An 11,602-nucleotide genomic window follows, 5' to 3' on the forward strand; every position below is an offset into this window, starting at 1 on the left:
GATTTGCAACTTCATCTCAGGTTTCCCATTGACTTTGCTTGTTGGATAACCAGCAGGAAGACATAAATCATGGTCATATAAGGTCCTTGCTTAATAGTCAACAATCTCATTTTCAATCTCATTTACAGAATATGAAACATAGAATCATGGAAGGGATCTTAGGAACCTATGCTCAAGGCAAGAGATCTTAGCCCAGTCAAATGGTCACCCAATCTTTTTTTTTAAGTTTTTATTAGTTTTTAAAAACAAACATAAACAAACAAAACATAAAAACATCAAGCCATCTTCCATATGTATACATACAGTGTGCCGGTTGGTTTACAGATTGTTTTGTGCTTCCATTTCGTAGTCTTCAATTACAATTACATTGCATATAATCTTGTATTTTCAATCAAAAATTAAATACCTTAGTATCATTATTAATCAATCATTTGACTATACTTTTATTCATTCATATTTTACAAGATAATCATAATTTACTTAGTTTGTTTTATAACAGTTCATATTATCACAAATCTCCTAAAATCATTTTGTAGATATAATTAAAAATACAGCTTTATATATTCATTATTTTCTAAAAGTCTACATATTTCATTACTGCATTTTATTGTCTAACCATTGATAGAATAGATCCCAAATTTTATAAAATTGTTTATCTTCTTGTTCTCTAATTTCAAATGTCAATCTACTCATTTCAGCACATTCCAATATTTTCTTAATGATTTCCTCCTGTGATGGTGTTTTCTCATTTTTCCAGTTTTTGGCAAATACAATCCTAGCCGCTGTTAATACATTTACAACCAGATATTTCAAATCTTTACTATATATTTCAGGTAAAATTCCCAATAAAAATATCTCTGGTTTCAAGTCTATATATATTTTTGTCATTTTTTCCAACCACATGTGGATTTTAGTCCAATATTTTTTGGCATCCACACAAGTCCACCACATATGGTAATATGAGCCAGGTGTCTGATGATACTTCCAACATTTTTTGGATTTATTCTTGAACATTCTTGCTATTCTTGTTGGGGGAAAATGCCACCTGTAAAACATCTTATACAAATTTTCTTTATATGCTATTGACATTGTCATTTTATACTTTTGAGACCACAGTTTTTGCCATTTCTATAAATCAATTCCATATCCAAAATTCTTCCCCCAAGCAATCATAGTTTCTTTAACTTGTTCTTCTTCTAATTTAATTTCTAATAAATAGCCATACAATTTTTTAATCACCTTTTCATCAGTACCTGTCAAAATCTTATCTAAGTCACCTTCCATTTTAGAAATGGAAGGTTTAAGAAACCTTCCATTTTAGAATCTCTATAATACCTTGAATGTATTTGCGCATATAATAACCAATTCATCTTTATACCTTGTTCCTCTAGTTTTTGTATAGATTTGAGTTCACCCTTTTCATTCAATATTTCACCATATCTAACTGTTTGTTCCTTTTGGTATATTATAGGATAAGAAAATGCTTCAATAGTCGATAGCCAGACTGGAATTTTCAAATAACATTGTCTTTTAATCTTCTCCCAGTTTAACCACAGAGACTCCCGTATATAATGTCTTCTAAAATACCCCTGTGTTTTAGTTCCTTTATACCATGAAAAAGCATGCCACCCCAACAACAAATCATGTCTTTCTAATGTCAACAATCTAGTATTTCTTAGTGTTATCCATTCCTTAACCCACATTAGATTTGTAGCTTGATAATACAACTCCCAATTAGGCAAACCAAATCCTCTAATTCTAGCATCTTGCAAAAGTTTTAACTTTATTCTCGCTTTCTTACCTTGCCATATATATTTCAACACAATTTTATTTAAATCTTCAAAGTAATCTTTTCCAAGCCTAATTGGAATTGTTTGAAACAAATATAAAATTCTGGGTAATATATTCATCTTGATTGTTGAAATTCTCCCTATTAGTGACAGTTGTAAATTTTCCCATTTCGCCAGTTCTAGTGCTATCTGCTGTTTAAGTTTGATATAATTATTCTCTTTTAGTGTACTACATCTTGCTGTCAAATATATCCCCAAGTACTTGATCTTATTCGTGACCTGAATTTTCAGTAGGTCTTCCAGTTCTTCCTTTTGTCTTAATAGCATATTCTTTATCAAGATCTTTGTCTTATCTTTATTTATTTTCAAACCAGCCACCTTTCCATATGTCTAGATTTTTTCTATCAATTTTGATGCTGTTTCTAGAGGGTCTTCTAAGATGAAAACCAGATCATCTGCAAATGCTTGTAGCTTAAATTCTTCCTTTTTGATTTTCATTCCTTTTATATTCTTTTCATCTCTAATATTTCTGTTTAGCAGTTCCAAACTTAACACAAACAACAAAGGTGATAGTGGGCACCTTTGTCTTGTTCCTTTTCTTATATTGATAGAGTCTGTCAGTTCTCCCTCTATCATTACCTTTGCCGTTTCCTTATAGTATATAGCTTCTATTGCTTGAATAAATTTTCTAGCAAAGCCCATCTGTTCCAACAGTAATAACATGAATCGCCAATTCACATTATCAAATGCCTTCTGTACATCTAGAAATATCAGAGCCATTTGTTTTTCAGGATGTGCCTCATAGTATTCCAAGGTGTCCAGGATTACTCTTATCTTTAATTTGTCTCTTTGACAGAAATCCATTTTGATCAGGATGAATAAAATTATTTAGATATTTTTTAAGTCTTTCTGCCAATATTGAAGCATAGATTTTATAATCTGCATTTAGTAGAGAAATAGGTCTGTAGTTCTTAATTTGTAATGGATCGGCCTCTTCTTTTGGAATAAGTGTAATATTGGCTTCTGACCATGATTTAGATTAACATAACTTCATTCATAACTTCTAGCAATGGAAGATTCAACGATTCTTGTAATGTTTTGTAAAATTCTGCCAGAAGTCCATCTGGGCCTGGTGCCTTTCCATTATTTTGCTTCTTGAGTGTTAACTTAACTCCATCATCGTTATATTGCTTTCTAACATTGTTTCAATCTCTTTAGGTATCTGAGGTAAATTAGCATTCTGTAAGTACTGTTTAACTCTTTCCTCATCAATATTCTCTTGCATATATAGTTTCCCATAAAAGTCTCAAATGATTTCCTTCTTCTCTTTACTACCATAGCAAACTTGGCCTTGGTCATCTGTTAATTGCAATATTTTCCTTGATTCTTTCTCCTTTCTCAATTTGTATGCTAACCATCTACCTGGTTTGTTTGCGTCTTCAAAGTAGTTCTGTTTAGCACCTCTAATTTTCTGTGCTAATTCTTTTTCTATTTGACCCATTTTATGTTTAACTATATCCATTTTTAGCTTGATGTCCTTTTCTGTGGCATTTTCTGTAGCCTTTTTCATGTCTTTTATACTCATCCTCTAAGGCCTTAGAGGCTAATCTTTTCATTGTATTTCTTTTCCTTGTATAATCTGTTATCAAGCCTCTAACATATGCCTTCATTGTATCCCATACATTCTGAATTGATGTATCTTTTTTTTGTTTTCTCTAAAGAAAAAAGCCAATTCTTTCTCCGTCCACTGTGTGAAGTCTTTTTCCTTTAAAATAGTATTATTTAACGTCCATCAAGATCTTCTTTTTTGTCCTTTCCATTTAATTGTCATTGGATTGTGATCTACCCAAGTACTTGTTTCAGTATTTATTTCTTGAATATTAGTTATTAATTCTGTTGACATCCATATCATATCTATTCTGGACCATGATAAGTGTCTATTTGAATAGAAGGTGTATTGTTTAGTTTTAGCATTTCTTTCTCTCCATGTATCTTTTAAGTTTATTTCATCTACCATTTTAAAAAAAGATTTAGGGAGAGTCTTTCTGTTTTGCTTTGTTGTTTTCTGTGCTGTATAGTCCAATTTATTGTCTACAATTCCATTTAAGTCTCCCATCATAACTATGTTAGTATAGTCCAGTTCAATTATTTTCATATGTAATTTTTTGTAGAATTCTTCTTGTTTGTCATTTGGAGCATAAATTGCAATCAAGAGTGTTTTTGTATTATTGTCCATTATTTCCACCATTAGTATTCTTCCGTCATCGGTATAAATCAATTTTGCTGGGATGGTCTCTTTAATATATAAAACCATTCCTCTTTTCGTACGTTGTGTCAAGGAAGTAAATATTTTCTCTAGCTTTGGCTGTATCAACAATTGTTCATATTGTTTTTTAATATGTACTTCTTGTAGACAAATTATATCAAATTTTAATTTCTCTAATTTATGAAAGGTTTTCCTTCTTTTAACGGCTGAGTTAAGTCCATTTATATTAATTGTGATCAGTTTTTTCTCTTCTATGGTTATATTTTGTAGTTAGGTGTAGCAGCTCTCGTAGATCTTAGTTCACGTTGTTCTTTGCCTTCCATCTTTCCACCTACTGCACCTTCTTTTTCAATCGCCATTTGGCAGTCCTCTTGGAATTCAATTAGTGAGATTTCTTTTTCTGCCTTTTCCTCTTTCCCTCCAAAAAATTCTGTATAAAATAATTCCGCTTTCTCAATTGAGTCAATTCTATGTCTCTGTTCTTGCCATGTGAATATTAAACCTTCTAGAATCAGCCATCTATAATTCACCTCTTTTTTAAGTAGCATTTTAGTCAGGAATCGGTATTCTCTTCTCATCTCTCTCACTCTTCTGGGCATTTGTTTCAAGACCACAATCTCCTTGTCTTTATATTTCAATGTTTTCTCTTTTGCCACTTGCAATATTTGCGTTTTAATGGCTTTCTTTGTAAATCTAATATGAACTTCTCTTGGTAAGCTATTTCTCATTGCATATCTTGTGAAAACTCGATAAACCTCATCTATTCCATCCATCATCTTCTCTTGAGTTATTTCCAAAGCTTCAGCCAGTATTTCTATCATTATCTCAGCTAAGTTTTGTCCTTTCTCTTCTTCTACGTTTTGGAATCTAAAATAGAATTCTGATCTATCCATCTCCCATCTCAACACACCACTTTTATCTTGTTCAACCACCGTTAATCTATTATCAATATCTCCAATCTTCTTGTCTCTTTGTTTATCTTCTTCTTCAATTTTTTGGAATCTCTCATCATACTTCAACATCATTTGTTGGATGTTCTCCACTTTTTCATCGGTTTTCCCTGTTCTTTGTTCAATGTTCTCTGTCCTTTGTTCAATGTTCTCTATTCTCTTTTCAATATTCTCTGATCTTCCTTGAATATTTTGAATTCCTTGCATAATCATCTGCAGAGTCAGTTTTTCTTTTTCTTTTTCTTGCTTTAACATTGTCTGGATTGAACGTTGTCCTCCAGATGGTGGAGAGGAAGAAGTAGAAGTTGAAGAACCAGGAGCTGTAAATTTCCTACTCATTTTAAGCAATTCAAAATCTTCAGGTTCTTCTAAACCTTAATCCAATTGTGAAATAACCAATTGTAGTTCGAAATAAAAATAGAAGAAAAAAGAAGCCAAATAGTAATGATAAAAAAAAGGGAGGACAAAATTTCTTCAGATTCTTGTATACCTTAATCCAATCAGTAGTTAGATGAAGAAAAAGGCTTGAAAAAAAAAAAGGAAAGGAAAAATTCTTCAGGTTCTTCAACACCTTAATCCAATTGAGAGGTCTCAAATAGAAAAGAGTGCATAAAAATAAACCAGAAAGGTAGATGAAAAAACAAAAATACTAGGAAAGGAGAAAAAAAGGCTATTCCCTTAAAAAAAAAAAGGAAACAATACTAAAGCTTTCCCTTTAAAATAAAAAGCAAGCATAGAGATTGGACTTACAAAGAAAAAAAAGAAAAACAAAGACAAGCTCCAACAAAGACAAGGACCGAAATAGCTATTGCAAAAAATAAATAAATAAAATGAAATAAAATAAAGCTGGTGAGAAGGGATAGCACAACTTAGAAAAAGTAAAAAGAGCACACTGCACTTTGTTTAATTATCCAAGGCTCTTATTATAATTCTCTTCCCCAAAAACTTATCACATTTTTTTCCCTAAGTTTCAACACCAGACTCCAGCTGTTGATAGAAACCCAGAAGAGCACCTGCAATAATACTCTCCCATGCTCTTCCCCTATCTTATCAAATAACAATGTCCTTGAAAAAAAGTCTCGGTACTTTCTTTCTCAGCTTTGTCTGGTCACAGGAGAAATAGAATATTTCCAAGCCTCTAGTTGGCAGTGTTACAAGGTTTCTTTGCTTTCACTTTCCCCCTCCTTTTCCAAGCAAAATATAATAAGAATTAATTAAAAAAAGAAAAATATATTTTAAAAAAGAAAATCTAGCCTAAAATGTTACAAAATCAAAAAGGAGGAAAAAAAATAGATGGAAAAGAAAAAACCAGTCCAGTTTCAAAATATAAGATCATGTATAGAAAATCCAGCAATGAGAAAAAAAACCCATTACTTTGACATTCCTGTTTAAAATTGCCGCTTAATCACTTCTGTCAAAACTTTCTTTTCCTTAGGTTGTCCTTTCAGATCTTAGAATAAAGAAAAAGTTCTCACCAAACTGGCACTCTCTCTCTTTCTGTTCTCTTCCGTTTGGAGCTGTCCCATCTTCAGCAGCTTTAATAGCTGCCTCTTTGCCGCTGGCAAAAAGAGCTTCTCCTGGATCTACCAGGGACTTTGTGGTATCCCTGGGATTGACAGGATGCGCTCTTCACTTTCACCATCTCTTTGGGACGGTTTAGATCCATTTGGGCCGTCCAGGAGCAAAGATATTGGCAGCGATCTCAAACCTCCAAGATCGCATGCCGTATCATCGCGATGCCAGCTCCGCCCTCCCCATCCAATCTTTTCTTGAAAACCTCCAGTGATAGAGCACCCACAATACCAGGAAGGAAACTGTTCCATTTGTTAAGTACTCTCACGGCCAGGAAATTTCTCCTTAGTTCCAGGTATGATCTCTGAACAACCTTCCAAATGTAGCTTTTTGTCCTGCCCTCAGACGCTTTGCAGAATAAGTCAACCCCGCTTTGTCTCTATGATTTTCCCTTATGTCACCTCTCTTCCTTTTCTTCAGTGGCCTAGACATATTTAGTTTCCTTAACCATTCATCATATGATTTAATCTCCAGATCTCTTATCATCTTTGTTGCTCTTCTCTGCACTTTTTCTAGGGCCTCAGAGTCTTTTTTGTATTATGATGACAAAATTGTATGCACTTATTCCAAGTACGACCTCATTAGTGCACATACTAGCACTTCTCATGATCTTGATGCTGTCCTTCTGTTGATGCAGCCTAAAAATGCACTGGCTTTTCTGGCAGCAGTAGCACTTGCTGGTTCATACTTAAGTGGTAGTCCACTAGATCCCTCTCACAATTGAAACTATTGAGCCAGGTACAACCTATTCTATATACATGTATTTCTTTTTTCTTGCCTTACTTTTCATCGCTGAACTGCAGCTTGAATAGGACCCAATACTCAAGTCTTTCAAGTTCCTTCTGAATCTTGAATCATCTTCCAAAGTCTTAGCAATTCCCCCACAGCTTGTTGTCTGCAGATTTGATGAGCTCTCCTTCTATTCCTCATCTAGATCATTTATGAAGCTATTGAAGAACTTCTTTCTATTTAGCTGTAGTTCTGCTGAGAGCTACATGCTGAGTGCAGTTGCAGTCAATTATGAATGCATCTGGTGGTGGTACTGTCTATTTTACATTGTTCTGCCAAAAGCCTTAAGTGAAGTTGAAATGTACTATATTCACATTACTTTCTTTGTTCGCTAATTTAGTCACTATCAAAGAAGTGACCCCATATTCTTCCATTAGTGGACTTAATGAGTTAATGGGATCTAAGAGGATTGTCTTATGTTATAGAAGTAAAAATCTTATATACAGCAAACTCAGTGAACACTACCTGACCAATCCAGGAGACTACCAGCAACATTTAAAATTTTGTTCCAGCAACATTAGTACCTCTCATTCATTTACTCATTCAAATGTTACATATCAAAGACCCTTCCTATCCTTGGCTAGGTGATACCAAATGGTATGACAGCCCTTGTACTATTCTTTTTTCAGACGAATCCTAAGAGAGTGGAAAGTAAGATTTCAAACTTTGATTTCTTCGAGCTCTCTTTTATAAACAATGCTGAATTATACCAGCTTGATTGCTGACTTACCCAACACTACCCAACATTTATTATATCTATGGAGATTCTCAGTCATCCAGGTCATAGTTGTCTCAAAGGTGTTTTTTCAAAAGGCAACTGGACTGTTTTTTCCTTGAGGAAGAAGAACAAAATGTTTTGCTTATCATCCAAGAAGCTTCATCAGTTTTGATGATTGGGAGGAGGGGATAGGTAATGGCAATTGAGACTGAATGGTGGGGGATGAAAGCATAGTTCTGACCAGATGGTGGGGTGGGTGGGGTGGGGGAAAGGAAGGATTGTATTTCTTTGCAGTCATCTGGTCATTAACACTGCCTGAGAGCTCCAAAGGACACTTGGGAATTTATAATTTGTTATGTTCATTCATCAATATCTGATATCGAATCTCTCTCTCTTCCCTCCTCCTCTTCTTTTGTTCTCCAAACATGCAATAAAGAAATTAATCCTGCTGCATATGAACAGTAACCAGTGCCTGGATAAAGCCACTGAAGAAGACAGCCAGGTGCCCAGTATCAAGGACTGTAATGGTAGCCGTTCACAACAATGGCTTCTTCGTAATGTTACCCTTCTAGAAATATTTTGAAGGGTTTCTAAGACAAGGATTGACTGGACTACCTCAGCGAGTGCATTTGCTATATTATGTACCAAGCAAAGGCTGCAAGTTGTTTGATCACTGGAGCAATCAGTTCTAAAGTTCTGAGAGCTGTGAACCAGCCATCCTGGTGTTGAAACATGGAGCTAACTAAAGGAGTACTTGTAATGCTTTATGCACTAATGTTTACAAGAAATCATTTTGTAGAACACATGGGCAGTGGAAACGTAATCGAGGAAATATGCTCTCTGGAGAACAGCACAGCTTAATTTGCTTGTATATTAGCAACCTTCCAAAATGCTGTTAGAAATATTGCTAAGATGTTTGTGCAAAATTCAATATTTACCCAAAGGTCATATAAAAATATAAATGGACAGATTAAAAATAAAAGAGCAAAATCATTGATACAAAAATGTATAAAATAGGATTTAGCAAAGAAAATCAGAATTGTTAAAACTTATAATTCCAAATATCAAATGGATATAATTATTTTGATTTCAGTGGAAAAAAGGTGATCGAACAAAATAGCAACTTTTTGTTCAATTGCGTGCGTTCAATTATTTTTTTTTTACAGTAAAGGCCTTGAACTTGTTTTAAGAAAAACCAAAATTCAGCATAAGTAAAATTAGTTCTCTAAATGTTGGATTAAATTTAAATTAAATTTAATTTAACTTTTGATTTTGTCTTGTAGTTTTTCAAAACCTGTTGCTCCTTTTTTCCAATTATCTCAAAAATGTTTTTACTTGTTTGTGTTTGACTTTCTACTTAAGTTAAAAGTATGTCAGCTATCTTTGATCTGATCAGAATTTATTTGTTTTAAATTTGTTAACTGATGATGTTTTATGACCAAATCTCCTAATACTGCATTATAATTTCTTTACAGCAATAAGTATTTCATTCCTCAATTCCATTCACCAGAGCCTGCAGAAATTAACTTATTCAGGTAATAAATAGCTGGCATCTGATGTTTCCTTAAAGCATATTTCCATTCAATATTACGATATCACTCATATTTTTGAAATGTAATGTTCTACTTTTTTAAAATAAAATCAAGGGAAATTATTAAATAATTCTCTTTATTAAAAGTGTTAAACTGTAAAAGTGATGTACCCCCTCCTCCAATTCTGAAACTGGCTGAAAATCATATCACACTAAATCTTACTGTCCCTATAATATCATTCCAGCTTATCTACCTGCACTGCTGACCATGGAGCTATAACACATAACATTCTAAGGGGTGTGATTTTTTAATTTTGTGATGTTCCCAATTCCAATCCTATACTTCATTATCTATCTCTTATAAAGCCTCCTCTAGTTGGGCATGCATAATATTATGGTTACCCTATCACAATATTCTGGTTATCCCATCATTTTCTTGGCACTATTAACCAATTGAATTTTTTTTTTAAATCTTGGAAATTGTGAACTGGCCAACTGTTTAATAATTAGTAGGTGGCAACAAAGAATTAATGATTTCATATTTCTGGTTTGCCATCTGGTGTTCATCTGGATATGTGCAACCAATATGTAGCTGAGAACTGGAATTTGAGAAAGGGAGTTTATCTTTGGGGATAAGCATGGGAATTGAAAATCACCATAATGTGAGAAGAAGAACTGAACCAGAACTTTCATGGAACACTCAAGCAGGACTACTAAAAGGTAATTCTCAAACCCACAGGCTATGATTCTTTCAGTTACTTTTTTACATACATGAAGTCAGGCATCAGCCAGTCAATTTGTATGAGTTTGCCCATAGAAAGGTAAAATATTTGTCAGTGTTTCCACAATCCTCCATTTCTTCCCCCAAATCATATAGAAAAATAACAATGGTATAATTTCCCAATTTGGCTATAAGATAAATAAATATAAATAAATGTTGCCCAGGTACAACCCAAAATGATGAAAATATTGCATGTCATTGGTATACATATAGATTGTTCTACTATGATTGCTTAACTTGTTCAATCTAAGCTGCGCCTTTAGAAGTCAGATTTTAAATCTGGTATATTTTCATAGCTGTGAGCCCTGTTTAGATTGTAGACACACATACTGCCTGACCTTGTTTTTCTCTTCCAATTTCATTTTTTGGCAGATATATATTGTTATATACATAAGTGCAAAGAGTTGATCTACAAGTATGTCACAAGCCTAAAGGATCCACAAGAAAGTGTTAAAGAACTAGAAATATAAATACATTACCATCGTACTCTTTTTGTTGGAATAAATAATATTGTGCAATGCATAAAAAGAAATAGAAAGCAAAATAAATGAAAAGCAAGAGATAAAAGAAAAAAATGTTTACCACACTGTTAACTATTCCTTTCTATTTTTACAACCATCTTTGCTTCCACCAAATCTACAGGTAGTCCTTGACATACAGCCAGTTGTTTAGCAACTGATTGAAGATACAGCCGACTACCCAAAAGTTACATGACTCAGTTCTGAGAGTTGATTTCTGTCACATGGCCACATTTTAGGCACTCGGCAACTAGGATGCTTTTGCCAAAAACCAACTTACAGTAAAAATACTTCGTAACAATGGATTCACTTAGTGATCATGGTGATTTGCTTAATGACCTCCACAAAACGGGTTATAAAATCAGGTCAGTCATGTGGATTACAACTATTATGACTTACAACTATAATGGATAGGCATCATTATAATCATAAGTAGAGAATTACCTGTTACACAGATTCATATACTGCCTTTGTTCCTTAAACACCTCTGTCTTTTGAGAATCTCATCAACTGCATCCAACCAGAACATTCTCAGTTTTCCTCTTTTTGTTGACCATTAAACCTTTATACACTTGTTGCAGTGAGATCTTAATTCATTTTCTCTATGGACACATCATCTCAATGCACTACTATTCAATTAAGCAATCATTTTCAATTCAGCATTCATTCATTTCATTGACTGCTCTG

General features: G+C 33.6%; 1 protein-coding gene across 8 annotated transcripts in view; it reads left to right on the top strand.

The window, feature by feature from the left end:
- GALNT1 (polypeptide N-acetylgalactosaminyltransferase 1) overlaps nucleotides 1-9,744 on the top strand; it is a 79,460-nt gene extending 69,716 nt beyond the window's left edge. For all 8 annotated transcript variants that reach the window (XM_087916042.1, XM_087916043.1, XM_087916045.1 and 5 more), the window contains one exon: nucleotides 8,522-9,744. In XM_087916042.1, coding sequence (XP_087772168.1) covers nucleotides 8,522-8,668 — 147 coding nt within the window. In that variant the 3' untranslated portion in view covers nucleotides 8,669-9,744. The remainder of the gene's footprint in view (nucleotides 1-8,521) is intronic.
- The last annotated feature ends 1,858 nt before the right edge of the window (nucleotides 9,745-11,602 follow it).

The sequence above is a fragment of the Pseudonaja textilis genome, chromosome Z, assembly GCF_049901715.1.
Source record: "Pseudonaja textilis isolate UNSWEBS1 chromosome Z, rPseTex1.2, whole genome shotgun sequence".
NCBI classification, from domain to species: Eukaryota; Metazoa; Chordata; class Lepidosauria; order Squamata; family Elapidae; genus Pseudonaja; species Pseudonaja textilis.